The 13,256-nt window shown below is 51.2% G+C and overlaps 1 protein-coding gene across 1 annotated transcript in view; it reads left to right on the top strand.

Moving 5' to 3' along the window:
• Positions 1-325: 325 nt before the first annotated feature.
• Positions 326-13,256, top strand: part of IGSF21 (immunoglobin superfamily member 21) — a 163,751-nt gene continuing 150,820 nt past the window's right edge. The window contains exon 1 of the mRNA XM_019654845.1: positions 326-395. Coding sequence (XP_019510390.1) covers positions 326-395 — 70 coding nt within the window. The remainder of the gene's footprint in view (positions 396-13,256) is intronic.

The raw sequence follows: 13,256 nt of genomic DNA, 5'->3' as shown, positions 1-13,256 counted from the left end.
TCGTAAATATGTGTTCAGGAAGTGAACAAGAGGATGAACCTATGTGCTTCAGTTTTCCTACCTGAAAAATAGGGGTATTGGCCTCCCCACAGGCTTGTGGGAAGACCAGACACAGAAGGACATGCACACTTGGCAAAAAGCAAAGCAGGTTCATATGTCAGTGTCATTTATTTGTGGGACTGTCAGAGTTCAGCTTAGACATGCCCCAAGGAGAGAGATGGGGGAAGACCATTCAAATCAAAGGCTAACAAGTGGCCAGCTTTCCTAAGGAATGCCCCGAGGGGCCCTAGGAGGAAGGGCAAGGGTCTCAGAGGGCTGAGTGGGCATGATGAAGGCAACCTTCACCTTCATAACCCAACAAAGGGCCCCCTGCCTGCAGCTGGCCAAGGACCAAGGTCAGTTCTGCCCTTGAAGATAGCGGTTGGCCAGTGGTTGCTTGGGTCTAGGAATAATATTTTAACACCTATGGGCTTTATTCATAATATCTCCAAACTACAAACCACTTAAATGTCTCTCAGTGGTAGAATGGATAAACAAATTGTGGTATTTCATATAATGGAATACTACTCAGGAAACTTTTTTTTTTAAAGCACAAACTGCTGATAAATGCAACACATGGCTGAATGTCAAAAGCATCACATTGAGAAAAAGTGGCCAGACACAAAAGGGCACATCTTGCATGATTCTATTTATATGAGCATCAAGAAAAAGCAAAGCTAACCTGTGATGGACAAGTTAGCACAGAGGTTATCCTGGGGTGGGAGGGGGGGAATGACTGGAGAAGGGCACAAGGAAAGTTTCTGGGGTGCTGGCAGTGTGCTATCTTTTTTTTATTTTAAGGTTTTATTGAGGAATTGGGGGAGGGGAACAGCGCTGGGGAATCGGGGGAGGGGAACAGACAAGCTACTGTCCTTTTGTTCTTCAGTCTAGTTGTGGAGGACGTTGCTTCACTGGCTCATGGTGGTATTATCATTGCGCTCTTCCTGGCTGAGGCAGTTGGTTGCCAGCCATTGGATGGCAGCTTACGGCAGCTCTCACCAGCTACTGGCTGCTCACGCTGGCTGCCGGCCACACACGGTACTTCACGTCAGTCCACTGCAGCAGGGGTTGCAGCCTACGCCATCACCGGCGACTCATGGCAGCCCAGCTCCAGGTCAAGCTGTTGTTCACTATCTTAGCTGTAAAGGGCACAGCATCACTGGCCCTCATGTGGGATCCGAACTGGGGCCCTGCTGCTCAGAGCTGGCATCCCAAGCCAACTCTTAACCAAGGCTCCACTCAGCTGGCCCGGCAGTGTGCTATCTTTTGATCTGGGTGGTGGTTACTGGGGTGTGTAACGTGAAAATTCATCAAGTTGTTCACGTGAGATTTTGTTCACGTGAGATTTGTGCATTTTGCTATAAATCATACCTATAAAAAGGAGTAAAATTGCACCAACCACGTATTGAACAATATATTAGCACTGTAAATCTATTACCTCCAACCCTGGGAGGTAAGCTTCAGGACTCCTACGGAATAGATAAAAAGACTGAAGCTTCTTCGTCTTCCAAGAGCATAGAGTTAGGAAGAAGCAAGGCAAGATTTCAACCTGTTTTCATGGCCTGACTCCATCCCTTTTCTATCAGAAAAGCAGCAGGTCTGGGGTGGCGCCTATGCAATGCTTGCCCACAGTCGGCTCACCGTTCTTTTCTAAGTTGAACTAGAATGATCCAGTTGTGGGAGTTTGCCTTCTCTATTCCTGAATTCTTTGTGCCTGGTGACAAAGTGGCTCCAGACATGGTCCATGCAACCCTTGCCTAGAGACCCCATGTCTTTCTGTCTTCACTAGATAGCAGGAAGCCTTGAGCCCTGGAGGGTGGGAATAAAATGCCTCCCAGCCCACTTGCTCCCCACCGAAGCCCTCCACTCAATAAGATGTCTCCAATCTCTACCCTAGCCTCCAGCAGGAAGAAGTTAGATGGTGCGCGAATCAGGCCCAAATAGCCTTCGGGTGACAAGCGCTCACTCTATAACTGAACAACGGCGATAGGCTGATGTTAATCTTGCAGGCTGTGTGCGTTTAATAAAGTATTAATATGAAGACCAGATTGCTTCTCCTGCCAAGCAGTCAGAGTGAGATTAGCAAGGAGGGAGGCTCTGAGTGCTCTCCGGGGAGGACGGTGCCCCAAAGACTCTCCTGTATGAGCTAAGATTTTTTTTTTTTTTGCTGTTGCAGAATAAATGCATTCTGCCAGGGGTGACCATAAAAGAAGTTTCTTCTAGGATGCCAGCACGAAATGAAAATAGGTCCCGGAGGGCAGGCCCGATGCTTTGGTGGAGTGCATTGATCCATTTCAGTGGCAGAGAAGTCTGTGGAAGGCAGGTGTAGGCACAGCTGGTGCTGGGGTCATGCTGGGGGGAGCTTCCCAGCTATCTGTAGTCCCAGCTTCAGGTGGCTGGTCCTGAGGCTCAGAGACTCTCTCCGTCTCCCGAGCCTGGGAACTCTGAGTGCACATTATACCTTCCAGAAAGTTGCTTTCATCCAATCACTTTAGGGCTTCTCCACCTCAGCACGACTTACATTTGGGGCCCAATGATTCTTGGTTGTGGGGGGCCAGCCTATGCATTGTAGGATGTTTAGTAGCAACCCTGGTCTGTGCCTGAGAGTTGCCAGTAGCAGCTCCCCCATGAGTTGTGACAACCAAAAATACCTTCAGACATTGCCAAATGTCCCCTGGGGGCGGAGGGGAGGACAAAAATCGCCCCTGGTTGGGACCACTCTGCTTTATCAGACTATTTCTAACAGCTGCTGGGATGCAGGTGTAGAATCTCACTGGACCAGTGGGACTGCTACCCTGATAACAGCTGCCAAGCTTGATGGGTCTGAACTCAGGGGCTTTCATTCTGCAAAATGAGCCCGTTCCCTAACTCTTCAGTGGGGTGACTGTCATGAGTTTATTTAGAACTGTTGCAGATCCAGAGCAAAGCCACACTTCCTTCCAACCATCCCTTAAAATAATAGGTTGAAGGAAATAGAATTGTTACTGAGAAAATTCCCTTTGCAAATGTCCAGGCCCTTTGGTACCAACCTGAGGAAAATCTAGTCTAATATGGGTTGCCTTTTGGGGAGAGAAAAATAAAAGGCCAAAAAATTAAGGATTCCTTTATTGTGCCTTTAGCGTCTGAGCCCAGCAATTAATTCTTATATGCTAAAGGCCTTCTGTGTTTATGAGGCATTATTATTTCATGTAGGCCTATTTTAAATTGCAATTTTTTTCATTAAGTTGCCTCATTTTACTGATTAAGACCAGTTTACGACCCAGCTTAGACTGTGTTCCTTGAGTAATAACTATTTTTCTTTTAAAATATTCCTTAATAACCTATCATCTATATTTTAAATTTTATTCCAAGTCAGAGAACCCTCCCCATTGCTTATGAGTCTGTCCTCATGATTCTGAGTCATGTCCGAGGACGCAGGGCTGCCGGGCCTTCTGTGCTTCAAAAATCTCCATGAGGAAACAAAGCAGCATCGAGTGCTGACTTCTCAGCCTCTGTGCTCCTGAGGCTTATCTGAAACAGCCAACAAAAAATGGGCCCTCTGCCCCCACAGCTTTCTAGGAAACTCCTTGAAACTGCCTTGCTGGTAGAAGAGGATGGAGGGCGTGGAGAAGTGGGGTGCTGACGCAGGAGAGGGTTGGCACTGTCACTGTGTGCCAGGCACTGCGCTAAACCCTTTGCCAGGGCCATCTCCCTGCATCACCCCCTGCACCCTGCCCAGCCCTAAGAAGGAAAGGCAATGATCCCCATTTGGCAGAGGTGGAAACTGAGGCTCAGAGCAGTGAAATGGCTTCCTCGGGGTTGCTGTGATAGAGTCAGAAGCTGTCTCCAGGTCTGTCTGCTTCCTAAGCCCAAGGTCATAGCCTCTTGGCACCAGTGGTCCCTGACAATATCCCCATACAAAGAAGGAGAGCAACTGTTCTCATCGCTTGTCCGCTTTTCAGATCACTTTCCCCTCTATCTTCTGATCTCGGCATCGCCACTGCCCTGAGAAATAAGCACCCTAAGCCCCTTTGTTCAGATGAGTTGACTGAGGACCCAACACCGGGAGGGACTTGCCCTCTGTGTCCCTGGCAGAACAAGGGCTATACCCAGGTCCTTGGCTTCAAGGTCTGGGCGGTTTCCTTTCCTTCCTGCCACTGCCTGTGGCTTCCCCATTGTTGGCTGCACCTGGTGGGCCCTGGCCCCAGAGAGAGCACTGCAGACACAGCCATAGCTGGCCAGGGCAGCTCACGGGCACCCTGTATCACTTCGCTCTGTTGTCCTTCTTACCCCCCGCAGTTGTGGCTATTCTGTGGATGCTGGACTGACCTGGGGATAAGGATATTGTGATTCCCCTCACCTACTTTCAAGGACACAGAGAAGGTTCCAGAGGGTAATAGCAGGCTGTAGGTGAAAGACAGTCAAAGATGAAACACCGGTGTGATGGAAGAGTCACAGGACTATGCTTCAGGAGGCCTGGGTCCTGGTATTAAAATTGTCTGTTAATTGTCTCTGTGACCTTAGTCAAGGCCCTTCCGTTCTCTGGGCCTCAGCTAACCCATCTATATAACAAAAGGGTTTTAATTCAAGATCATGAAGGCCACGCCCCTGTGATATTCTGTGTTGGGGAACCATGGTTTGGAAATCCAAGTAAATGACTGTATAGCCCAACCCGTTGATCCTCTTCATTCATTTGCTCATTTACTTGTTTTTTCACCAAGAACCTACTGTGTACCTACTATGTGCAACATATTAGTAGAATGTATTAGTCAAATAACTGGTGTAACCAAGCACTCCAAAATCTCAGTGGCCTAACACAATAATATTTTGTTTTTCACTCATGTCACTATCTGCTGGGGGCAATGGGAGGACATCGCTCCACACTGTCACTCAAGTATCCCAGTTCTTTCCATCCTATGGCTCTGCCCTCCTCCGGGTTCTCAGAGCCCTCTCTATCCAGGCAGCAGGTGGAGAAAGGGAGTGTGGAGGACGGCATGGGAGGTTTCTAGGGGCCAGGCCAAGAAGCCATATTCCCCTGGCAAGGAGTTAGTCACACGGTCCCACCAAACTGCAAAGGAGGATGGGAAATGTGGTCGGGCTGAGGACCTGAGAGGCAAAGGCAATTGGGCTTGGGGAGCACCCCGCAGCCTGTATGAGTTTGAGGAGCACACACAGCACAGCGCAGGCACTGGGACAAGCAGGAGAACACGAGGGCCCAGATGGAGCTGTGACTGGCAGGTCCAGCATCAGTATCCTACGCCATCAGCCTTGTCAAGCCAGGACATGCTGCCTAACGAAGCCTCCCCAGTCCCATCTCCTTCCCTTGCAGACATCTCAGAGGCAAAAGCACTGACTGAACAAGCCCTCCCTTGCCTGGCTTCAGTGTCTCCCATCCATAAAATGGGATGGAAAATGCCCCACACTGGCTTTCCAGGGAATCAGAGGAGCATCAGGTGTTCACAAAGGGCCACAGAACAGCCTTCTTAATAGTATAACGACATCACTATCAATAATGAAACACAAATTAATAATAAATAAACAAACTAATGATAAATAATACATATGTCGTGAATAATACATTAACACTACAAGGCTTTGGGGGATCTATTGCCTTTGACAGAGGGGAATTTGATTAGCTGGCTGGAGATCACAGAGGGGTTTTATTTCAGAGACCTGGGAGGTTGGGGCCAGGGATGGACGCCTGGAAGTGGCAGGCATGTCTCCCTACAAAGGCTGCAAAATGTTTGAGATCCCTGATGGCCCAGAGCTGAGCTGGCTGCTGGGGGTGAGAGCCAGGAGGGAGGGTGGGACTTCCCCTCTAGATGTCCTTTCATGGCCCAAATTTAAGGTGGGAAATCCATAGCTCAATAAGACAACAACAAAAAAAATCCAGCCCCAACAGAATTGGATGTTATCACCAAGCTAAGCCAGCTGAAGATGTCTGTAGAATGTATTTGTTCATCCATGGATTCATTCGTTCATTCATTCATTCAACATACCTTGAATACCGAGACTGTGGCCAGTCACATGCTAAGCACTGAAAATGCAGTTACTGAGACATGCTTTGGACCCTCCAGGAGCTCACAGTCCAAAAAGGGAGGTCACCATGCAGTGTGTGAGGGCTATGGTAGATGCTATGAGAGGGGCGCTGAGGGTTGGGGATGCTGGGTGGTCGGTGAAGGTGGGGTGTGTATCTGGAGAGCCCTCTAAGGTAAATGATGTATAAGCTAAGACTTTAAGCGTTTATCAAAGCGATAGGGGTCAAGTGATGATAGCTGTTTTCAGCAGAAGGATGGCAGATGCATAGACCAGGCAGCCAGACAAAGCCTGGCATATTGGGGGGTGCTCTTAGGAATTCAGGGTGGCTGAGGCTCAGCATACACAAGGCAGGGGGACCAGAGCTGAGCTGAGGAGGAGACCAGCCATGGCTGTGAGGGGAAGGGGCTTGGACTTCACTCCAGAGGCAGTAGGGAGGATTCGGGTCCGGGGTGTGACATCAGGACGCTGGGCTGTGGCACGGTCCATTGTTCCAGGGCTACCCAGCTCACAGAGCCCTGCCACATGCAGTGTTCACGTCTGGTTCATTCACTACTTTATTCGTGCAGTACACTGGCTGAGCACCCACCATGTGCCAAGCATGATAGAGGGAACCGGAGATGCACACCCCGGTCCCTGACCATAAGAAGCTGCCAGTCGGATGGCGGAGACACATACGAAGAACGTGCCTTATATTGCAATGCAATGTGGACAGGCCATGACTGAGATGTTTACAAGGGTCTGTGAGCTCCGACGAGAGAGTATCAGACTCATATAAATCAGGGAGGAGGTGACTGCTGTGCTGAACCTGGAAGGACGTGTACAGATGTCACCTGGTGAATTCTGAGGAGAAGGGCATTCCAGGAAGAGGAAGCAGCACCGGCACAAAGAAGGGCCCGCGGTCCGGAAGGGCTGGTGCTTGGGTCGCAAGGTAGCGCAAACACGGTGCGAAACTGATTGAGTTGGAGAGGCCGAGAGAGGCGAGATCATTAGGGGCCTGGCTGGCCATGACAGCGCCTGAACTTGATCTCGAATTGGAAGGCAATGGGGTGGGGAAATCGAATGGCATTAACCAGAGAGTGACAACATCACATTTGTGTTTGAGAAATATCGTGGTGACTCTAGTGTGGTGGGTGCATATTGGAGGGACAAAACTGGAGGCCAGAGACCAGCGAGCCAGCTGTGCGTGCAGCGTCCTGCGGGGGATTGTAAGGGTCCAAGGTGGGATTGGTGTGCGACAGGGATGGTGTGGAGCTCTATTTGAGAGGAAGAAGTGATCATCTTAGAGATGAGCTTGTTACCTTCCCCCCCTTTGCTCAGAGGCTTTCTTTTCTTAAAAGTCCCCCCTCCTCCCTCTGTCCCACCTCTCGCCCCAATTTCTGCTAACAAGGACGTGATGGCCGGAGTCCCTGCTAGGCCAGCATGGGAGGGTGTATTTCACAGAACCCTCTGTACCTGCCTGAAGCTATGGTTCCAGTAATTGGCTTGTTGTAATAATATTTATTATGATAGTAATTATGTGGTGCAGGAAGCCCAGGGAGACTGTCATCAGCGCCATGCTATGGTATTTTTCTTCATAAGGTGGGGTGACCTTTTTTCTTCATGAGTGGTAGTGCACAAGGCTCCTGTTATCATCACACGGAGATAAATCCCAGACCCACAGAAGGGAGAGGGTGGCATGAGGAATTTGTGTGACTCTCACTCCCACAATCCACCCCGGCAGGGCTTTATATCCCGCTGGTGCCACCGCCTGACCACCTGTCTGCCCCAGGTCAAGTCTTGGGGTGGTCCACACTCATTCTCCCAGGGGTGTGGGGTCCTTGAACTCCCTGTATCACTTCCAGACACAGCAGTCCCTGCCCTCAGGGAGCTCCTCCTGGTCCGATGGCAGACACAGTTTCTGCCCTCTGACAGAAAGGTGGTAGTTCATTGCTTTTGGTTCTTCTCTGGTTACTTTGTATCAACAAGGGATGGCTTGGGTGACACAAGAGAGGCACTTCTGGGCCAAGGGAACTGTCCAGAGCTGGGTTCAGAGGACTGTCTGTTAAGGATGCGATGGAATAAATTCATAGATCTAGCCTCAAGTCTCTCAAGGTCCTGGAAAAGTTCTCAGTGACATCTTCCTGGCCTTCCTAGCACCCTCTACTGGCTTTGAACTTGCAAATGGCCTCTTCTATCAGTCAGTCATTCTACTGCCTCCTTGTGGAAGTGTTGTGTCCTGCTGGCCTAACCTGGTGTCTGATCCCATTACACCCCAAGCAAGACTTCTTGGGTACTTCTGGGCACCTAAGCCCTCTACCCACTCCTGTTTTCTGCTTCTCCATTTGGAAGCAAGGGTAGGGGGCTCCTGTAAACTGATGGAGGAATACTACATTCAGGCTTACCAAGCCTGATGGACGCCCACTGCTGCCTGCTCCAGGGCCCTGCTGTACGGTGTTTCCACAAGCTGCTGCCCTTGGATTCTGCCACCTTGATTCATGGCTTCTGCTCCGTATGGTCTTTGCTGTAGCCAATGTGCTGTCTGCTGACTCACTTATTGTCTTATATCCTACCATCCCTGATGGGGCGGCCACTCACCACCCAGGGCCAATTCCCTCTGTTGAATAGTCCTCCTGCCTGGCCTCCACGAGAGGCTGTTGGATACTCTGAGGTGGCACTGACACCAGTCCAAGAAGATATGGTCAGAGAGGAGGTTCAGAAGGCACCTGACGATGGGCGGGGGGCGGGGAGAGGGTCTCGGCTAGGCCCTTCCGTTCTCTGGGCCTCAGCTAACCCATCTATATAACAAAAGGGTTTTAATTCAAGATCATGAAGGCCACGTCCCTGTGATATTCTGTNGAGATAAATCCCAGACCCACAGAAGGGAGAGGGTGGCATGAGGAATTTGTGTGACTCTCACTCCCACAATCCACCCCGGCAGGGCTTTATATCCCGCTGGTGCCACTGCCTGACCACCTGTCTGCCCCAGGTCAAGTCTTGGGGTGGTCCACACTCATTCTCCCAGGGGTGTGGGGTCCTTGAACTCCCTGTATCACTTCCAGACACAGCAGTCCCTGCCCTCAGGGAGCTCCTCCTGGTCCGATGGCAGACACAGTTTCTGCCCTCTGACAGAAAGGTGGTAGTTCATTGCTTTTGGTTCTTCTCTGGTTACTTTGTATCAACAAGGGATGGCTTGGGTGACACAAGAGAGGCACTTCTGGGCCAAGGGAACTGTCCAGAGCTGGGTTCAGAGGACTGTCTGTTAAGGATGCGATGGAATAAATTCATAGATCTAGCCTCAAGTCTCTCAAGGTCCTGGAAAAGTTCTCAGTGACATCTTCCTGGCCTTCCTAGCACCCTCTACTGGCTTTGAACTTGCAAATGGCCTCTTCTATCAGTCAGTCATTCTACTGCCTCCTTGTGGAAGTGTTGTGTCCTGCTGGCCTAACCTGGTGTCTGATCCCATTACACCCCAAGCAAGACTTCTTGGGTACTTCTGGGCACCTAAGCCCTCTACCCACTCCTGTTTTCTGCTTCTCCATTTGGAAGCAAGGGTAGGGGGCTCCTGTAAACTGATGGAGGAATACTACATTCAGGCTTACCAAGCCTGATGGACGCCCACTGCTGCCTGCTCCAGGGCCCTGCTGTACGGTGTTTCCACAAGCTGCTGCCCTTGGATTCTGCCACCTTGATTCATGGCTTCTGCTCCGTATGGTCTTTGCTGTAGCCAATGTGCTGTCTGCTGACTCACTTATTGTCTTATATCCTACCATCCCTGATGGGGCGGCCACTCACCACCCAGGGCCAATTCCCTCTGTTGAATAGTCCTCCTGCCTGGCCTCCACGAGAGGCTGTTGGATACTCTGAGGTGGCACTGACACCAGTCCAAGAAGATATGGTCAGAGAGGAGGTTCAGAAGGCACCTGACGATGGGCGGGGGGCGGGGAGAGGGTCTCGGCTTGGGCTGCCCAGGAGGAGGCCCACAGGGAAGTGATGCTTCTGAGAGGGCCTTCCTGGGAACACTGTCCACTCTAATTATGGAGCAGTATGGGGGATGGGCAGGGTTCATTTGTTCCTTCATTCAGCGCGTACTCTGATCCAGGTACTGTTTTAGGCACCTGGGTGACACGGAAAATAGAAACCATTGGCGGCGTTGGGTAGTAGTGAACATGCGTTGAATACGGGCTTCCCGGTAATTTGCAGTGTTCTAAGGAGGAAGGGAACGGGGTTTGGTACTAGGATAGCCTGGAGAGTCAGGGACAGTCTTCTTGAGGAAATGGTTTTCATTAATCCTTGAAGGATAATTCGCAGGAGTTACCCAAGCAAGGAGAGACAGAGAGGCTTGGGACAGAGGGGACGGCCTGTACTATGTCCCAGAGGTGAGATAGAAGCTGCCTGTGAGGCGGAAGAGAGCCCAGCAGCGCTGTGGAGAGCTAGGCATGGCCAGAAAACCCCAGAGGGGATTTGCAACTTTTAGTACGGAGCAAAGGGAAGCTCCGAAGGCCCTAGAAGCCCAGGGGTGTGTCCTTTAGAGAAATCACCCTGGCTGCTGGTGGAGGATGAGGGAAGGATGTGAACGGATGCAGGAAGCCCCAGACAAACGTTGCTCTCACAAGTTATTTCCTTAACCAACGCCATCATCTACTGAGTACCCAGGCACCGAAGGGGAGGTCAGCATTTACTCTCACTTGTCCTTATAGTTGGTTAAGGGAGGCATGGTTACCCTTAGTATTGAAATAGGTAAAGAGGTTTAAGTGAGTTACCCAGGGCCACCCATGGCCCACAGCGTCAAGGGACAGAGCTATTGCTGCATCCAGACCAACTTGTTCAAGTTTTCCTGTCCCAGGAAACCTCTTGGTCCTGCACAGACAGAGACATCTGGTCACCCTCCTATAATTTCTGTCTCTTTTCACTGTACCCCTCCCACAGAAACCCTCACCAACTCCTGTCTACCCCTGGGGCCAGACATGAGCTGGCCCTCTAGAAATATCCCCTCTGAGCTGGGAAAGGGGAGGGGAGCAATGCTGGGATATTGCAAGGCGAGTTTCCGGACAGAGGAGCTATTTGTCATCACCTCATTGGGAAGGCGCCTGATTCCTAAATATTGCCTGCGATTTTGCTAAATGTATCTTAACGGGAGTGGTATAAATGCTGTCAGAGATAGAGGGGAGAGTGATGGCGGCATTCGGGATAATGAACTGCTTAGTTAAGATGAATCCGTGCCACTTCTGATCTTGCGTCTCGATACCGCATGCGGGGGTGGGTGGGTTACACATTGAGGCTGATTGGTGGCAAATTTAATGCTGAAAAAGACAGAGCTGTGTCTTTAGCTGGTGTCTGATTAATTGGCAGATTCACTTCTCTGGGAAATGGCATTGAGTCGTACCGGGAGCGATGGTGGCAAGATTCGGGCTCAGTTAACATCTGACATGGGATTGATTGGAGCCCGGACGGCCCTAAAAATCCAGTTCACCTCTCATTTTACAGATGAAGAAATTGAGGCCCAGAGAGAGAGAGAGACAACCTGCCTGAGGCCCCAGAGCTGGTTGGCAGCATCTCTCTTGTTCATCTCTCTTGTGCTTTTTCGATTGTACCCACTGCCGTCTGCCCCCACCCCTGCCTGCTTAGCTGCCCCTTCCCACCGGCCTGCAGGCTCCATGTGGGGTCCTGGCAGCAGGCGGCCATCTTGCATCTCCCCTCTTTGGCATTCTGTCCTCTGCCTTGGGGGGAGGATTCCACCTGGGCCTCCTGGCTCTGATCCCAGTCCAGACAGGAGGTCTGGCTGAGCTGGTCTTGTCTGAGTCTTTACTCCCTGCCCAGCCCCCAGATGTCAGATCTCCCTCTTCCCACCTCCATCCCAGACTGTCCTTCCTCAACTGAACAGCAGGAAGCTGGAGAGAGCAGAGGTCTGGGGGCTGGGAAGCATGGTGCTGCCCCGCCCCGCTCAGGGGCACCGCCTGCGCACCGGCTCATGGTGAACGCAGCCCAAGGACATGCTCCAAGGATAGGTGTTGGACCCTGCGATTGTTCCCGTGTCCACGCTCCACATGGGGAAACTGAGTCCCGTGGGGACCAAGTCCCTTGCCCAGGTCACTGCTGAGCGGTAGAGAGAGAAACTTGAACCAGATAACTGACTTGAAATTTGCTGGAGGCACGTGGGTGGGAGAAGCAAGGGAAGTGAGAGAGGGAATTTTCAGAGAAAGAAGCAATGCACAGATTTTGGAGATGTTGGAATTTTGTGAAATTTGAGCTGGAGGCATGTCAGTGGGACCTAGAGAAGAACTTCCCTATGTTTTCCTTTTACAAACAACTCCTTGGCCATGAACCCTTGCTGTGCACTCTCCTGTGTGTGTCTGTGTCTGGGAGGGTGATTTCTCACCTGGGATCCAGGCGTTGATTGGCCCTGATGCAATCCTCGCCTGGTACATCTGTCAGAATATGATCTTGCCCCTTCCCTGTCCCAGCCAGTAACCCTCCCTCCGGACCTGAGGCTTGGAGCCCACGCATCACCTGAGGCTTGTCTGGCCTTGGATAGGAGAGGTGTGGGGAGCCCACAGGTCATTGTGAGGCTGTGTTCTCAAGTCCTGAGGGAGTGGGGTCTCCCTTCTGTCCACCATCCCTCCCTGAGCCTGATCTCAACCCCAGACCTCTGTGTTTATAGTCTCTGTCACTCTCTGTGCAGTTCTGGGTCTGCCCTTGCGGCCCCGGTATTGGCCATCCTGTCCCATCTGAGAGCCAAGCCGCCGATGTAGATGCAGTCAGTGCGGTGGCGAATGTGAGGATGGGGGGAGGGGCTAATCCCAGAATTCCCTCATGACCTCAGCACCTTGCATATCTCTGCTCCCGGTGGTAGCAGGTGGTGGTGGAAAGAGGTTGGCTTCAGAGTCGGGCAGATCTGGGTTCAAATCAGCTTTGCCACTTACATCGCCGTAGCATTGAGCAAGGGACTTCACAGCCCTGAACCATAGTCCCTCCTCTGTGACAGGAATGGTCACAGGGTGATGTGAGGCCCGAGACTGCGGGCGCATAAGAAAGCTCAAAAAGCAGCACTTGTCCAACTCTGATTTTAATGCTCTACCGATAGTAATGGAACTCACATTCCAGGAGAGGCAGATGTGCAAACAGATAATGACACTCCAGTGTGACATACGCAGTGATCGCAGCATCGTACAAGGCGTGCGCAGGTCGATGAGAACCTGGGACAAAAGTGCTAGGAAAGCTGG

The sequence above is a fragment of the Hipposideros armiger genome, unplaced genomic scaffold, assembly GCF_001890085.2.
Source record: "Hipposideros armiger isolate ML-2016 unplaced genomic scaffold, ASM189008v1 scaffold_232, whole genome shotgun sequence".
In the NCBI taxonomy this organism is placed as follows: domain Eukaryota; kingdom Metazoa; phylum Chordata; class Mammalia; order Chiroptera; family Hipposideridae; genus Hipposideros; species Hipposideros armiger.
This window is presented reverse-complemented; position numbering and strand designations above follow the sequence as displayed.